The 18,102-nt window shown below is 38.7% G+C and overlaps 2 protein-coding genes across 8 annotated transcripts in view; both read left to right on the plus strand.

Annotated features, from left to right (window-relative positions):
* The window catches only part of LOC107674828 (inner centromere protein A), a 37,610-nt gene extending 35,425 nt beyond the window's left edge, over nucleotides 1-2,185 (plus strand). For all 6 annotated transcript variants that reach the window (XM_016468933.1, XM_016468932.1, XM_016468936.1 and 3 more), the window contains 3 exons: nucleotides 873-965; nucleotides 1,227-1,374; nucleotides 1,559-2,185. In XM_016468933.1, the coding sequence (XP_016324419.1) occupies nucleotides 873-965; nucleotides 1,227-1,374; nucleotides 1,559-1,743 (426 nt within the window). In that variant the 3' untranslated portion in view covers nucleotides 1,744-2,185. The remainder of the gene's footprint in view (nucleotides 1-872; nucleotides 966-1,226; nucleotides 1,375-1,558) is intronic.
* A 5,629-nt stretch (nucleotides 2,186-7,814) lies between these two features.
* Nucleotides 7,815-14,794, plus strand: LOC107674844 (transcriptional activator MN1-like). Of its 2 annotated transcripts, none has more exons than XM_016468961.1 (2): nucleotides 7,815-7,922; nucleotides 12,531-14,794. In XM_016468961.1, exon 2 carries the CDS (start codon nucleotides 12,533-12,535, stop codon nucleotides 14,027-14,029), a length of 1,497 nt encoding a protein of 498 aa, XP_016324447.1. In that variant the 5' UTR covers nucleotides 7,815-7,922; nucleotides 12,531-12,532; the 3' UTR covers nucleotides 14,030-14,794. The 2 variants fall into 2 exon arrangements, with proteins under 2 accessions (XP_016324447.1, XP_016324448.1); XM_016468962.1 differs by having other exon boundaries at nucleotides 7,817-7,889; nucleotides 12,525-14,794.
* The last annotated feature ends 3,308 nt before the right edge of the window (nucleotides 14,795-18,102 follow it).

Raw genomic sequence — 18,102 nt, forward strand, 5'->3', positions numbered from 1 at the left:
TTTTTTTTTGCACCCTCAGATTCCAGATTTTCAAATAGTTGTGTATCGGCCAAATATTGTCCTATCCTAACAAACCATACATCACTGGAAAGCTTATCCAGCTTTCAGATGATGTATAAATATGTATTTCTAAAAATTTACCCTTATGACTGGTTTTGTGGCCAAGGGTCACAAATTTCATGGAGAAAAAAAGTAACGTAACTAGTAACATAACTAATTACTAATTACTTTTAAAATAAAGTAATCAGAACAGTAACGTGATTACTTTTAAAAGGAGTAATCAGTAATTTGATTACGTTTTCAGAGTAACTTCCCCAACACTGCTCCCGAGATGTGTGCAAACCTGGTGACCAACTACAAGAAACGTCTTACCTCTGTGCTTGCCAACAAGGGTTTCTGCACCAAATACCAAGTCATGTTTTACTTGGGGATCAAATACTTATTTCACTCACTGAAATGCAAATCAATTTCTAACCTTTTATAATGTTTTTTTCTGGATTTTTTTTGGTTTGTATTCGGTCTCTATACATTAAAATAAACCTATTATTATTCATGCATGCATTTTATTTATAATTTATATTTGGTACTTTCCAAATCCATTTGAAATGTGTTTGTAAAATTAACAGGTCTCTGTCATGCAGCTAACATGCTCAACACAACTATAACTAAGAGTTCAGCACTAAAAAAGACTGCAGAAACACAAGCAGCTAACATGCTCAACACAACTATAACTAAGAGTTCAGCACTAAAAAAGACTGTAGATATTGAAGTAAACACGCCTATGCTTTGTTCATTTTTGTTGTACTAAATGCTAAGCATTTAATAAATATACATCTAATAAGTATTTACTAAAGCTTTTATTCCATCCACAGAACGCCATTCTAAATACTCCAGTTGGGAAAGTAGCTGCTCACAATAAGACCATAGATTTTGGACCTGGACTCAACGTGACCGTGGACATTGAGGTGAGGTCACGGCAACGATTATGTGTCTTTTTCCCCTGCTGAAGGAGGGAATGTGTCGGATAACATTACTAAGCACAGAATAGTTCCCAGAGAAGCAAAGCGATGAAGACTTCAATTTCCAGTTGGATTTTTTTCCTTGTAACATAAGCCAATGAGTTCTTCTAACTTGGGTTTTTTTTTTGTTTGCTTCGAAACGCATAAACCAACTCAATGTCTGGAACAGCTGATTTCTGACCCCATCTCTTGTTTTATACTTCACAGAAATCTCCACAATCATACCAGATCACCCCAAAGGGCCAGAAAGTGACTGTTTTAGTGAATCCTGAAGATTATGGCATGGACCAGAACAGCGATGACTCCACAGATGATGAATCTGCGCCCAGAAAACCCATCCCATCCTGGGCTGAGGGTATGTTTATTTGTAGTTACAGTTTACGTTATGTTCCATCTGTGAACTGTAGGGGTATGCAATGGTCCAAATGGTTTTCACCGAATTCTAATTTGAGAATTTTTGGATATACCGTCATAACTCTGTGCATATGTTTATTTTAAAGTATGTACTGTATTCTCCTAATGTGACATGTTTTGTGCAGGTATGCAGTTGCAGCAAGCCATCATGAAGCAATATTACAATCCACTGGATCTCCATTCATATTTTGGAGAACCTGAACCACCCAAACTGGAGGCGATCTTCAGGCGGACAAAACCTCGCTTCTTTAAACGCACGAGCTCTGCCGTCTGGCATTCTCCACCACGTTTGGGAAATCTGGGCATTTAATAAGATGTATATATTTTTTTTTTTCCCTACTTTTGTTCTGTCGTCTTTTTATGTTGTCTTTTTTACTTTGAGCTCACTTTAATAAAGCTTTTAGAAATCTATATATAAGTAGGTTAGACTGGAAAAAAGAGCAGAATGTGTAATATAGATTACACAAAAGGTGATAGGGTTTGACGCCAGTTTCCTGCCGCTGAGGGCAGACTGGGAATGGGCTCGGTTTAATTTACCTGCTTTTTTTTTTTTTAAATGGGACTACCTTGTCACAAATGTATTTAAATGTAGCGTCACATGTTATAAATTTGGAAGTGTATTCCTTTTTAAATTTGGAAGTGTACACGGGAGCTGCTACATATAGAAAATATGGGGATGGCGTTTGCCTACAAAAATTCATTTCACGAAGAGTGTCAGATTTACTCTGGACTGTTAATAAAAGGTATCATTTTGAAGTGTGTGTGTGTGTATAATGTCTCTTATTTATAGTAGTTTGTCATGGATGTGATTTGAAAAGTTAGAAAATTAAATCTGGATGCATCCGTTAAGATTCTTTGTCTAAAAAAAACTTAAGGGAAATTGAAAATCATAAATTGAAATGGTAGCATGTTCTAATTTCTTTGGTCATTCGTGCGTGTCACAGTACCATTTGAGTTTGCTCTAATTTAGGGAAGTATTTTTCTAGTATAGGAAGTTTCTTAAACTTTAAGGAATGTGCTCTTGTCAAACTTTGCCACAACTTTGTTTCTAACTTGATCACTTACACAATGGCAGGAAACCATAATCGGATGGAAATAAAGAGCCACTTAGCCTTTTTGAGATCGACTGCTAGCTTACATTATAAAATCATCTTTTAAGTAGGCCTACCTTTTCAATTATTAAACCGATTTCTGTGATTTTATGTAACCGGATAGAATGGAGTGTGACAGACAACATACCACATTAAAAACATGAAACACTTATAAATTGTAATATTTCTAATTAAACTAGTTCATTTGATAGACAAAGCTGAATTTGTCACATTCTCTCAAACTGGATTAGACCACTTAAAATTCTCTGTATTTTCATTTAGTGATGATAAACTCGTTTTCTATCTTGAAAAGTGTGAAGTCAACCCTAAAAGGGGCAACCTATCCTGGGCTATACAAACATTTGAGAAGCTGTGGGGAGAAGCAGTGAAAGTGTAGGTCTTATTTCTTGGTTTCATTTTGAAAGGGTGTTGTGAACATTTCTATGAGGTGACTTTTGTTTCTACATTCTTTGCTTAGCTCACAGGAAGCATTTAAAACTGCATGGCCGCCTGTAGTAGGAAATCTACTCACCCGCCGATAAAAGTTGATCTAGTTCACATTAGTGTCGTCACGATACCGAAATTTTGACTTCGATATGATACCTGATTAAAATATCTCGATACTACTACTGAACCGATACTACGACAAAACATAGAACAACATGTTAACAATAGGAATTAAATAATAGATGATCCAAATGGAGGTTATAGATATTTTATCTATTTACAAAAAAAAAAGATTAAATAAAAATCACATGCCAGTGCCCCTACTCAGGACTATGGTGAGCAACTTCTGAGCCTACAGGTATAGAGATCTTTGCAACATGGGTAAGTTAGCTAAAAGCCAAATCTTATTAGATGATATAGTCATTTTATTTCACAATAAGTTATAGCATGATATAGTTATTTGTTATTTTATCTTACATCTTACTTTTTATTTTACAACATACTGTAGATGCAAGTAACAAACTAAAGGACAAATATAATAAAACAAAGACACAAATTAAATCAATAGGGCCCTATGAAATCCGTTTTATTTCTTCCCTATTTTTTCCAAATTCTGTTTTTTATTTTCAGTTTAAATTTTTCTGGATTCTGTTTTTTTTCCCCGCTTTTAATTTTTACAGACTCCATTTTAATGGTTTAATGGCAAAAAGCATGTCTAATTAATTGAAATCATGAAACTTACACAATTTAACTGCAATTTCTTAAAAGTTTAACAAAAATCTAATTTTTTATTATTTTTCTGTGAATCTGTTTTCCATTAAGTTTGTGGATTCCATTTTAATAATTTCATTCCATTTTAATAATCAAAAGCATGTCTAATTAATTTATAAAGATTAATTAGATTTTATAAGTAATTTATTATATTATTTATTTCTATGGTAAATATTCCTTAAATATTGTTTTAATAATATTTTAATTAGTAGTAGTAGAACTGTCATTACATTAAATAATATTTCTGTCAAGTTAACCCGAACTTTTACTTTGATGGGTTGCTGTGACCTTTACGTTTCTGTTTGTATATGATATGACAATAGTTCCCTCTCATAGGTTCACTTCAATGCTGCGATGACGCATCGCTATGGGAACAACTCCGGTGTGATGAATGTCTGAAGCCCTTATACCATCACGCCAATTCATTGGCCAAATAGCGCTTAGCACCGCCCCCGACACGTGCGTACGTACGTAAGCTATATCAGCGTGCTGCGTGCTATTTCATCAGATTTAATTTCCTTCAGGAAGCGAATCATCTGTCGCCCGTAGGAAAGCGTTTTTTGTCGTGTTCTCAGCTATTTTTTCTTCAAAGAGCAGTTTACTCCTCTTCAGCAGACACGATGAGCTACAGGAGATGCGTCGAGCCGTGTGACAGGTTTATCGCAGGAGGAGACACTCATAACAGGTGCGTGCAATGTTTGGGCCTACTACACACTCAAGCGGCGCTTAGCGGCCTTTCTGACTGTCAACACTGCGATAGCCTGTGGCTAAAAGTATTGCGCTCGAGGCTCGCGGTCTTCTCTAAGAAAGTAGGCCTCGCGTCTAATCCCCGCCATACTGTTTCTGCGGTTGCCGAGGCGCCGCACGAGACGGTCGCTTGGGGTGACGCATGCGAGCCGGGGCTCATGGAGAGTGAGACGACAGAGAGTAGGGGACCTGCAGGCTCTCTCCATCAGCCCTCCGTGTATGGACTTTGCCCCAGTGCTGGTTAAAGTCTTTTTGCGACCTAGGCCTGATTATGTTCCTACGGTCGCTTCGACTCCATTTCGCTTTCAGCAAGTGGTCTTAGAGGCCTTCTCCCCTGTTGATGCAGGGTCAGATAGTCTGAGTCTCTGCCCAGTGAGGGCACTAAGGATCTATGTTGACCACACAGCTCAGTGGCGTGGATCTGACCAGTTGTTTGTGTGTTTTGGTGGTAAAAGCAGAGGTTCTGCTGTCACCAAACAGCAAATGTCACATTGGATATTGGAGGCTATCTCTCTGGCCTATGAGACGCGTGGCTTGACTTCGCCTTTAGGGGTGCGTGCTCATTCTACGAGAGCAGTGGCTTCTTCTCAGGCCTTCTTCAAAGGGTCCTCGATGGAAGATGTTTGTGCTGCGGCAGGATAGTCCTCTCCTAGCACCTTCATCAAGTTCTACAGTCTGGACATGAGGACGGCTCCTTATTCGCTTGAGCAGACGCTTTCCCTGGTCTTCCAGCTATCTAAAGCTACGTAAGGCATTATGGTATAGCGTTCCCATAGCAATGATGTCATCGCTGCATTGAAGTGAACCTATGAGAAAAACATCTCGGTTATGAATGTAACCTTGGTTCCCTGAATAGGGAACGAGATGCTGCGATGCGGGCCGTTCCGTACCTTTCATAGCGCTTCCTTCGTCAAGTGCAAATCTGATGAAATAGCGCGCAGCACACTAATATAGCTTATGTACGTACGCGCCGGGGGCAGTGCTAAGCACTATTTGGCCAATGAATTGGCGTGATGGTATAAGGGTTTCAGACATTCGTCACACCGGTGGTGTTCCCATAGCAATGACGTCATCGCAACATCTCGTTCCCTATTCAGGGAACCAAGGTTACATACGTAACCGAGATGTTTTTCTCAAAAGTAACAGTAAACTGCTCATGAAGTGACTCTCACAGCAGTTCTAGAGATTATGTTCATTTGTTCATGTACTCACATATTGAGGCGGCAGAGGCTGAAAACACCGCGAGCGTCACAAGCGCTTCGGTATGTGTGTAGTAAACGAAACCGTGTGTCTGCGCCATTGATTCATACAGAGACGTGCAGAAGGTGCAGGATTCATTTTTAAATAGGCAAATTCCATGATATTCCATTTTTATGACTGGATCCCGGGATTCGCGGATGGAATCTGTTTTCCATTAATCATAGGGCCCTAAATAAACAGTGTTTTACTCAGGAAACTCTTATTAAAATGCATTCTTAAAGTACCGGTACTAGTAAAAATGTGGAATCGTACCGTTTTTAAAAGCATGGTATCACGATACCTTTTTAGTACCGGTATATCGTGCAACACTAGTTCACATATTTACACATGTTGGAGGGGACTTACCTGTTTAAAAAGCTGTTGTTCACCATTAGCTTATTAGGTTTACATTAAAATGTTATGAATTAAATGCTTACATTTTTTGTAATCTGTCTCTAAATGTTTGTATCTCAGGGGATACGTCGCCCTTTTAGGGGTATAAATCAAGATATAAAAGCATATATATAGACTGACTCTGATTTTGTCACTTGTGTTTTAGAAAATCAAATCTTTTTGTAATCTTGATAAAACACATATTGTTGGAAAGGTCTGACAGTCAAGGTTCCATATTTGGTAGCTGTTTTGTACTGTGGCAGAAAATGATTGATTTTTGACAGAAAACTACATCCAAAAAAAAAAAGAAGTTCTGTAGAGTATGGGTGTAACCCAGTGGTTATTTTTGGTATAGTGCCCAAACAAAATCTCACAGGAACCACAATTTTGGTGATATCAACTTCAAATTTGGAACATAACTTGGTTAGATTTAAAAGCATGGTATCACGATACCTTTTTAGTACCGGTATATCGTGCAACACTAGTTCACATATTTACACATGTTGGAGGGGACTTACCTGTTTAAAAAGCTGTTGTTCACCATTAGCTTATTAGGTTTACATTAAAATGTTATGAATTAAATGCTTACATTTTTTGTAATCTGTCTCTAAATGTTTGTATCTCAGGGGATACGTCGCCCTTTTAGGGGTATAAATCAAGATATAAAAGCATATATATAGACTGACTCTGATTTTGTCACTTGTGTTTTAGAAAATCAAATCTTTTTGTAATCTTGATAAAACACATATTGTTGGAAAGGTCTGACAGTCAAGGTTCCATATTTGGTAGCTGTTTTGTACTGTGGCAGAAAATGATTGATTTTTGACAGAAAACTACATCCAAAAAAAAAAAGAAGTTCTGTAGAGTATGGGTGTAACCCAGTGGTTATTTTTGGTATAGTGCCCAAACAAAATCTCACAGGAACCACAATTGTTGTGATATAAATTTCAAATTTGGAACATAACTTGGTTAGACATATGGTTTTGATTTCATAGCAATTTTAGAGTGCAACATATTTTATCAAATATTTATATTATATCAAATACAAAAAATAGTATACTACATTATCTTTACTGTAAACTTAAACTTTTATAACTTTTTGATACTTTCTTTTTTTGAAATGAATATACTTCAGCAATAATCTGCTATGTGTCTTCTTTAAAAAGAGACCAAATTTAGGTCTGTATTCCAAAGCACTCAGGAATTACAACCATGTTGTAACAAGCATTAATAAACAAGTGTTCTGTTTTCAGTAAATAGTCCCAAAAAAGCCACATATCCTGGGGGATACAAACATTAAAATAAAAAATAAGAGTCAGGTTTCCAAAAAAAAAAAAAAAATCATGAAATGTTATTTTTTGAGTTCCAATAAGATGGAAAATAGCAATAAATTAATTTTCTGATGTCTCTTTGTGGTTTTGCCATTTTTAGAGTTAAATTATTCAATAAAGACATGATAGTGACATGGACACCAATTGCATACTGAAATGACCATCAAAAAATGTGTACATCTGGCTGTAAAATGTTTTGATAGACGCCTGAAAGGATATGTTGAGAAAAAGCATTTGCTTAATGAATAATTATATTAGGGTCTGCCCAGAATCCCCACGACAGTTCTGGTAAATTGTGTCAGAGGAAGGATTACGGCCAATACGCATGCGCAGATGCTCCCAGTTCCTCTCCTCGTGAGCGCACAAGCCAGTGGAAAGATTCGTCGTCACACAGTCTACGGTCGTCACTGACGTCGTAGCGCAGCCAAGGGACAACAATCACCGAGAGCACGCGCTGAATCAACACGAAGGTACGCTAGCGATTAAAACACGCGTATTATTAGAGTAAACAGAGCTGTTTGCGTTATGATTGGTCGCTGGTTTATTGTAGCTACTCGTTTTGCTTTATAATAACAAGTGCAGTTGACGGTTACACACCCAATATAGTCCCGCTATTTAAAGCGTCTGAGAATTTACACGCGATTAGCGGCCTGGTATTGTTTAGATTGATTATAAATTGGCATCTCGACACTACACATATTTACATATTATATACAATACATTCCTCGCTTATGTTTTGAATAATTAAGTAATATGTTGTATAAAAGGAAAATAAAATAAATAAAAAATGTTAATGACGATGTTATATTGAATTTAGTTTGATATGGTCCGATTTATTGAATACTTAGATTTAATTCTTGATGTAAAGCCATGAATACATGTCGGAAATGGCCTCTGAACAATGAGACATAACGTTACACACTCACACTCACTACTGTTTTCATTCCTGTCAGTAACGTTACACGTATAGTCACGCAGGTACTAGGATACTCAGTTGAACGTGATAACTGGTCTGTCTTAACTTGTTAAAGGGGTCATATGATGCGATTTCAAGTTTTCCTTTCTCTTTGGAGTGTTACAAGCTGATTGTGCATAGATAAGATCCCTGGAGTTGCAAAGACTAAAGTCTCAAATCCAAAGAGATATTCTTTATCAAAGTTAAGACTCTGCCACACCCCCCTAAAACGGCTCGTTCTAACACGCCCCCACATATCTAAGTCACTATGTGGAAATATTTACATAATGCGGCCCAAATGTGCACGCAAAGAAAGAAGGTGTGGTTTCAGTAACCGCAGTTAGTTGTTACACCAAATACACAAAATAATGATCTTTAAAAAAGCATCATCCCTTTAAACTAAATAATTATTGTGAAATGATACAGGATGACGCCACGCCTTTTGTTAACATAAATCTGAGCACTCTAGGTGTGACCGGGGCTAGTTGTCACGTTTTTACTCCAGTAAAATTTTGTTAAGATTGGATTATTTTTTAGCCAAATTTTATACAGACACAAACTATATACTCTCGACTCCAAAACACTATAAACGTTTGCATTGTTATTACCATGGGATACAAATGGAAACGGTTCAAATTGACCCTGTAGCAGGGAATGTTGTCACAATGGGCAAAAATATAAGGTAACAAAATTTCAACCATTGTTTTTGACCAACATAGTGTAATTAATAAATTGTATGATTTCTAACATTTTTATAAACAAGTGACAACTTGCCCCACCCTAACACTTATGGAAAATGCCCTTGTACTGAGATTGCAGTTCAGTTAAAGGCCTTAATTTCCCTTCAAATCTTTCATTAGGTTTGAATGTGTGTCAGTGTAGTTTTAATGTGTTCATTTGTTACCCTAACCATTATAAAAACATGACAATGCTGGAATTTTAATTTGAAAGGTGGAACCATTTGAAAACTGAAATCATGCTAAAGAAAACAAGCTTTTATATAATTGGAAGTTCGACTCAAAACTTTTTAGTTACTGAGATATAGTCCCTGTGTCATATAGCCCCTGTCTCTTTTATATGGATTTATACACTGACACACTTTTAAAGAATATGAAATTTTCCTAAATTGAATTAGTCTGTATCGTTAACATATGTCATGGTAATCAGGAAAAGTTCATGTAGCTCAATGAGGATAGTATAATTTTGTGCTTTATGAATAATTTCTTCATTTACTTTCTTCAAGAGGTTAAAAGTAAAACACCTCGTTCATTCTGGACCACCCAGCTTTCATTTACCTACTGCATATTCTAGAGCTTTAAATAGTGTCTTACATGCATATATTTACACAATTTAGTGAATGTGTTTATATGTACTACGAAGTTGAATAACCAGATTCATATGAATGAGACAATCCTCTTTACAAGTATGATGCAGTTTGAAATGGCTAGCTGTCACAGATACGTTAATTTGAGATGCCGTTTAAGGCTCCGATCAGACAGAACACGTTTTTTTGCAGTGAGAGGCACCTTTTTTAAATTGTTTGCTATAGCAGAAAAGTGCCCGTTGTCTTTCACGTTTCTTTTTCCATTGTCCAATCGAATGAATCGAGAGGTGGGTCTTCCGTTGTGACGAAAGTTTACAGTTGCTTGGAAAGTCTGTAGACTGCAATGGTGGAGGAGAAACTTGTGGTGGCTGTCACGGGTCATCCGGAGCTGTTTCTACTAGAGATCGACCGATATATCGATTTACCGATATTTTCCCTGAAATTTAAGCATTTTACCATAATCGGATATCGGTTTTGTAATATCGGATTCACCGATAAACGCCGCCATCTTGTGGGTGTTTTGACAATTGCGCGCAGGATCGCCATAGCAGCGCATCTGAGGGGAGACGAGACAATAACAACGGCATGGTGCAGGAACTTGATTTGCTGTAGTTAGTAAACTTTATTTAACATAACAGCCATTTATGCACAAATTAGATGCATTACATAAATGATATGTAGTTTATGCAGCTTGGCTCTAAGAAATAGAGACCAACTCACGGAGTCATGTAAAATAATCCGTCAAGTCCTCTCCCATTAAAGACGTAACTTTGCCTGAATTAAATATGCAGCCATGAATGAGCGCAGATTGGAAATAAAAGCGCTGAATTTAATTCTCTCTCTGTTGTATGCTCATCGTTAGTCTCGTGAAGCCGCTTTCATATTGCTGTTCACTCACCGGGTTGATGCGGTTGATGCTCAGGAAATGCTCCAGCACGGCCTCCGCATGTAACTTTTAACAAGATTCACTTGTTATAAAAAAATAAAAATAAATAAATAATAATAATAACAACAAATATCATACAAAGCTAAAAAACATTGTCAAAAGCTAGAGAAAACAAATGAGTTTTAAGCGAACTCTGAAAAACACCCAAAGTTGGAGAAGTTCTAATAGACAGAGGAAGGGCATTCCAGAGCCTAGGAGCTGCCACAGAGAAAGCACGATCCCCTCTACATTTTAGACGAGATCGCGGAACCATTAGGAGTAGTTGTTCATTTGAGCGCAGAGATCTGCTGGATTGACAGACACTAATTAAATCAGTAACATAGTCAGGTGATAGACCATGCACAGCCTTATAAACATACAACAACCTGAAAAACACCCAAAGTTGGAGAAGTTTATTTATCTATAATTATATATTAACTATAATTAATAATTATCTAAGTTTATTTATCCAGAGAATATTATTCAGTGAATTAACATTATCCAGTGAATTATTCTTGACTCTGTAGCTATTAAACAGCTTATAAAACTACTAAAACTGTAGTTTAAAATTCAATATCGGTCGATCACTAGTTTCTACTAATATGACAGTTTACTTAATAGCAAACCAAAGATTTAGACCGCTCGCGCTATAATCCTTGATTAGACTGACAGGACAGCTGATTTAGTGGTTGCCTAGAAACATAAACAAACACTGCTCTTTTCTAAATTAAAAAAGTCAACCAAAAAAAAGGCAGTGCGGTGCTCCTCACGTTTTCAGACCTGAAAAACGCGTTCTGTCTGATTGGGGCCTAAAAGCAAAAATATTTTGGTCAGTGAAGACCTTTCTGTTTCTGCTGGTCATAACCTCTCTCTTGACTTTCTGGCAGTGGTAATGTGTGTAAATGACATGTGAATCTAATGCCGGGTTCACACTGCATGACTTTCAAAGTCATTGGATTGCTGCTGTTCTCACACCGCATGACTGTCTGGGGTATCATGTAGCCTAGTTGCTGTTGTGTGCACACTACACGACGGATCAGCAACAGGGGGTCACACATTACACAACTTTTCATTAGGAAGAATCGCAAACAACTCCACTTCGTTTCACAACCAAACACAAACAAGAATTGAGACAGGAAATAATGTAAGATCACACGAGAGACAGGCATTCTCACACAAGAATGGATTTATTTCCGTCAAAAACTGTGAAGGAGAGAGTGGTTGCTTGCTGATGTTCTGTGGCAGGTCTATTATGACTTCTCCCCCTGAACTTTCCCTTGCCCTGTATCTTGTTCTCTCATTTGTTGCAGGTCGTTGCCGATGTCATTTCCAGTTAGGGCTGTGCAAAAAATCGAATGCGATTTTCATGCTCATCTCGTCAGTAAAGCCAGTTCTGCGATTAGCTTGTCAGTGATCTACGGCTCTGTGTAGTAAATGCCGCTCCATCTGAAAGCACGTGCTGGAGATTTATTACTAATCACAGAACCGGCTTTACTGACGAGATGAGCATGAAAATCGCATTCGATTTTTTGCACAGCCCTATTTCCAGTCAAAACACATTTCACACTGCAAGACTGTGAGTTGCCGACAGGTCCAGATATTTAGCATGCCAAATATCTCTCGGGCATCTGAGACACATTGGCGCTTCTCTCAGATTGCGTCATTGATAACACATAATGTGCGATTGTTACTCATGTGCGACGAGCACCGATTTGCCACCATTTCGAGCATTTGTCTGCGATTTCCACAAAACTGTCGGCGAGTGAAAATCGGGGCTAAAATTATGCAGTGTGTGCCTGGCATAATTGAAACGCCTCAAATGACAATTTTGAAAATGATCGCTTTTCATTGAACCTCTCTCTCTTTTTCAACAGAAATGGGTCGCCTAACAGTACTGTTACTCTGTCTGGCTCTTGTGGTATCAGTTGTGGCCAGACGAGGAGGTGGCGGTAAAGGCGGTTTCAGTTGGGGAAAAAGTGGGGGAAGCTCAAACAAAGGTGGAAGCAGCACAGGAAGCCAAAGTGGCAGCAGCAGTAGCAATAAAGGCACTTCATCACATGGGACACACTCGTCCCCTGGAAACTATCCTCGCCAACCTCAAGCACCAAACCAGAATCCACCCCCCTACCCTGGTACTGGAGGCGGGTATCCGGGGCAGGGCAGATATCCACCAGCAGGCTCTAACCCAGATCAAGGATACCCTAACCAAGGAAGCTACCCAGGGCGTGGTGGTTACCCGGCCCAAGGTGGTTATCCACAAGGTAACTACCCAGGGCGTAGTGGTTACCCAGGACAAGGTGGTTACCCAGGGGGAGGATCTTATCCAGGAGCAGGTTCATACCCCAACAGGTACCCTGGACAAGCCGGAGGATATGGAAATCCTTACCCAGCAGGTGCAGGTGGATATCCAGCAGTGGCGCAATATCCTTACTGGAACCCCAACAACAAAATCATGAGCCCAGGCTACGGCGGCAACTACGGTAGTTATGGGTACGGCGGCAGATCACCTTTCGCCCAGTCAGTGCATAACATGGGTATGGCCCCTTCATATAAATCAAAGGGGTTTGGCAAGCAGGCTATTTTGGCTGCTGGGGCTGGGGCGGTGGCTGGTATGGCTTTGGGATATGGCCTCGGAAGTTTCCCTCGCCCCCGTTTCAATTTCCACAGCCCGCAGGAGGAATACTACTACAATCACTACATGTACAGACGTTACGGCCAAACTCCCCCTGACAGTAACGTGAACGGAAACTCTAACACTCAAGGTGGAAATCCAGGCAATGCAGGATCGGCCTCTGCGGGACAAGGAAACGTTAACCCTCATGACATCTTCCAGAATCCTCCACCGCAGTCCTATGATAGCTTCATGGACAAGTGTGTGAAGAGGACAGACTTGCTCCGAGAGAAACCGGAAGGAAGATCGAGGAGATCCACTGACTTTGTTGAGGCTCAAGCAGCAGAAGTAGCCGATGATCCTACTGGTGCTCAAGAAAATGCCACAAGCAACAACAGCACTGCAGAAAGAGACACATCCGGAAGCTCTTTATTTGTAACCTCAAAGCCGCCCGAAACACCCAGTCAACCTCAAAAGCAGACCCATGAAAGAAAAGCAGAAGCTGACGGTGATGAGGATGACACTGTTAGCATTATGGAGATCGGCTATCCTGCGCTCATTGAGCAAATGAAAGCACGACGTTGTGTCGAGCTGTACATGGTCTATGCGGAACAGCATGCAGAAAAACAGGTGCAGGATCGCAGTAACATAGATGATAAAACCAGCAATGGTAGCGGTGACTTACCTGGACCCTTTGGCCATGGAGTCATGCTACTCTATACTAGCATTCTGTCGCTCATCTTCATTTCCCTTCTACACTGATATTCTGGAAAAGGTTACACATAAAGCCATTGAGTCAGACTGAAAAATGGACCGTTCTCACCCATCAGATGTTATCTGAGGATCTGAGGACCTTTATTATCTCCAATTTAAACAGAATTGTGCATGGCATTGGCATTTGACTTATTGTTTTCCACTGGCAACAGCAATTACAACAAACCCATTATTATTTTGTTGTAACATGGAATGGCGACTTCCAGCTCTGTTCTGATGATGGCACTCCTACTTGTGTAGTACATATGGAAAATTTTGTGTTGTAATGTTATCTCTGATTGTTTGGACTGTTAATTTAGGCATTAACTTTCTTCTGATGTATTTATTTCTTTTAAATTATTATCATAGACATAATTTTCATGGTTTTTCACAGTCCTCCACTGTTAGTTTTGTTATTTTTACTTTTTAGAGGCCGTTCACAATGAACATGTTTTTGCGTTCTACTCCATTGTTTTTCTGTATAAACATGCACTAGATGGACATTATTGACCATTGACTCTTTTGCCGTAAAAACACATAAACACTGCATTTTTAGAATGCAATGCCACATTAAAAGACATTCAAAGACCTTGTGTTTTTTCATTCCACGTTCCACGTTTTTAAATGAAAAAACACTTTCTGTGTGAATGGCTTCTTAGTAAATGTTTTTGTGATCATAACTGTTTGCTTTTTAACTCAATATGTACAATAATAGCCCCACTTGTCAGTTTAATTCATATCAGATGTACATGTACTATGACACTCAAAGAGATTAGATAAAACAGCATGATTTATATAAAGCTGGATCTTTATCAGTAGCTTGGTGCTGTGGTTTCTCTGAATATTACTGCTGAACATTCAAGTAGATTTATCAACCCAGCTTGGCACTTTACTAAATAATTTATATAGAAGGCCTGTGGCGACCACTGGATGACCAGTAGAAGGCAAAGCTTAACCCCTTTATTGATGCTCAGCGGCATATGAATTGTTATGCCTTTGAGATGTTGTGAATGTTGAAAATGTGTATAATGTTACCATCACTGGGATTAAAGTGATTAAATGCACCTTAGTTCCGTGTCTGTCTTTTTCCATTTGATATTTTTTAGAAAAACCATAGGATGAAATTTTTTTTGCCCTCATTCTTGAAAACTCTAAATTTGGCCTAGTGATTGTTTCAGTTTGTTCCAGTTCATGTTAACGTTTCATTTACTCCTTTTTTACAGATGTCACTTGATGTCCAATGTAAAATTTGGTCCCTGAAGCAAAACCAGTTTTTCCTATTATGGTGTCAGGTAAGCTGAATGTATACCTGTGTTCAGTGTGTTGTGATCGTTTCTCTTGGAGGAGTCGTTTTGTTGTTTTTGTCTTTGATAACCATTCAAGTGTACTTGATATCCCCATGTTGGCACATGCAAGATATTAGCTAACTAATTCGTGACTTAATTATACCCTAAGTGGAAAACCGTGAGCCTGTTGTGGTTATAAGACTATGAGGAGTGACAAAATCCAAATACAGGACTAATTGTGTTAAAACATGCAAAGCTGAAAACTGTCAGAACCATTTATCATCACCAGTGTTTTGGAATACAAATTAACCCTTGGGAAGAAGACTTCAACACAACAGTGGATCACTGGAGATGAAAATCCCTTGTTTGGTGATCATTACTGTGGTTAATCAGGCAGATACACACAAAAACAAATAGAGATCACAATATGTTTCTGTTAATGATGCAATTTGAGACATCACACATGCCACTGAGATCACACCAGACACATGCCACAAACAGGACACTGGCAGTGATAGAAGACTAAAGACCAGCAAAAGATTGGACAGTAAACACACATTTTTCCAACTTAATTGAAAATGATTGTGTGAAATAAAAGGATTAGTTGACCATTGTTGGTTCTAATTGGTTAAGGTTATAAATATCCAAGATAAAGTCTTCATGTTGGAGTCTTGATGTTAAGGTATTATGACCTTACAAAACGGCATAAATGGATGACAATGTAATCTCCACATATATCCAGTCCTGCACTCCCATAATCTCCTTGATGAACCCACATTGATACACTGTAGAGCAGTTTGTTTGAAAAATCATCTCAGTAAATGCAACTATCATATGTGGCCCATCTAGTGGCTCCTAGAGCAAGGGTTGCCAACATCTGGAGGGCTACTTTTCTGCAGACTTCAGTTGCTCCAACACACCATTCGTATAATGCTAAGCACTGTGATAACCAACTGATCCAGAATGCAGCAGCCAGAGTGGTCTTCAACTAGCTGAAGAAAGCTCACGTCACACCTCCCTTCATCAGCTTGCACTGGCTGCCAATAGCTGCTTGCATCAAATTCAAAGTACTGATGCTTGCCTACAGGACAACCACTGGCGCTGCACCAACTCGCTAGTTCAGACCTACGCACCCTCCAGAAGCTTGCCTTCTGCAAGTGAACGACGCCTCGTGGTGCCATCCCAAAGAGGCACAATATCACTCTCACTGACCTTTTCCTGGACTGTTCCTAGCTGGTGGAACGACCTGCCTATCTCAATCCGAGCAGCTGAGTCTTTAGCCATTTTCAAAAAACATCTAAAGACACATCTTTGTTGCCATCATCTGACCAATTAATACTAGCACTTCCCTATTCTATTCTGTTCTAATTTATTTATATATATAAAAAAGAGACACCTTGCTATGTTCACTGACTAACTGAGACTTGTCACAGCACTTGTATATTGTTGCTCTCTCGTTGGTCTGATTGCTTCTACTTTGTAAGTCGCTTTGGATAAAAGCGTCTGCTAAATGACAATGTAAATGTAAATAACCTGTTTCAAGTGTGTTTGATTAGGGCTGTAGCTAAACTGTTAAAAACAGTATGTGAAAAAAATTAGTGTGTCTGAATTTATAGTATTCATAAAACTGTGGACGAAAAGTACCCAGATGTACTACTTCCGGCCCAATTCTGAAGTGCGCATTTTAATGGACACTTAGCTATCACATGAGACTGTGAAGACAAGAAACTGACACTGGTAGGTCACATGACTATGACAGAATGGCAAATGTAGTAGACTGGATTTCATTCATACTACTCACATTCATACTATATAGAACATACTTTCTACCAATCGCAAAGTAATTTTTCTTGAAAAGACGTACATACTCATGCGAGTTCAGGAGCCCTAGAGTGATTAGTCACAGCATTTAGGTTCAGGTGACTGGCTCAAAACAAAGCAGCAGAACTGGGCAGAGATGGTTTATATATTACATAGCCTACTTCAAAATCACAGGGAAGTAGTAAAACTGTACAACTCTCGCTGGAATTTTTGCTGCTACAATGTAGGCTAGATGAATATGAGTCCTCTATTCCTAATACTGCTTTCTCCAGTGATAAAAAATAGTCTTGTCTGAATCAGGAGGGAAATATGCAAATCAAGAGCACCATTTACAAGTGAAAACATTCCAAAACAGTTCTAAACAATTGGATTTTGATGTGAGGAAAAGTTATTATGAATTATGGACTGGTATTTTAGCCAGAAGAGACTATTTAAGTTAATCAGAATGAGCTTTATTGCCAGGTATGTTTACACATACGAGGAATTTGTTTTCGTGACAGAAGCTTCCACAGTGCAACAGAATGACAGTGACAGAAAAAAAACATAAATAATATATAGAACAAGTAAATAAGGAATGCAATATACAAATTGACAATTGTATGTACAGGTATATTACAATAGATAGTTTTGTATGTACAGGTATATTAGTGCAAAATTGAAATGTAGACTAAGTATGTGTGTTAGATAAGTGTGTAAGTGTATAAATAGTGTTGTGTGATCCACAGTTATTGCCAAGTGTTCATGAGATGGATGGCCTGAGGGAAGAAACTGTTCCTGTGTCTGGCTGTTCTGGTGCTCGGTATGGCAACAGTTCAAAGAGGAGAGTGTGCTGGATGTGAGGGGTCCAAAGTGATTTTGCCAGCCCTTTTGCTCACTCTGGATAAGTACAGTTCTTGGAGAGAAGGGAGGGTTGTACCAATGATTCACTCAGCAGTCCGGACTACCCTCTGAAGTCTTCTGAGGTCAGATTTGGTA

This window comes from Sinocyclocheilus anshuiensis, unplaced genomic scaffold (assembly GCF_001515605.1).
Source record: "Sinocyclocheilus anshuiensis isolate Anshui unplaced genomic scaffold, SAMN03320099.WGS_v1.1 scaffold941, whole genome shotgun sequence".
Classification (NCBI taxonomy): domain Eukaryota; kingdom Metazoa; phylum Chordata; class Actinopteri; order Cypriniformes; family Cyprinidae; genus Sinocyclocheilus; species Sinocyclocheilus anshuiensis.

What these genes read in the sequence shown, in the direction of transcription:
- LOC107674844 (XM_016468961.1), top strand. Translation starts at nt 12,533, where the DNA reads ATGGGTCGCCTAACAGTACTGTTACTCTGTCTGGCTCTTGTGGTATCA.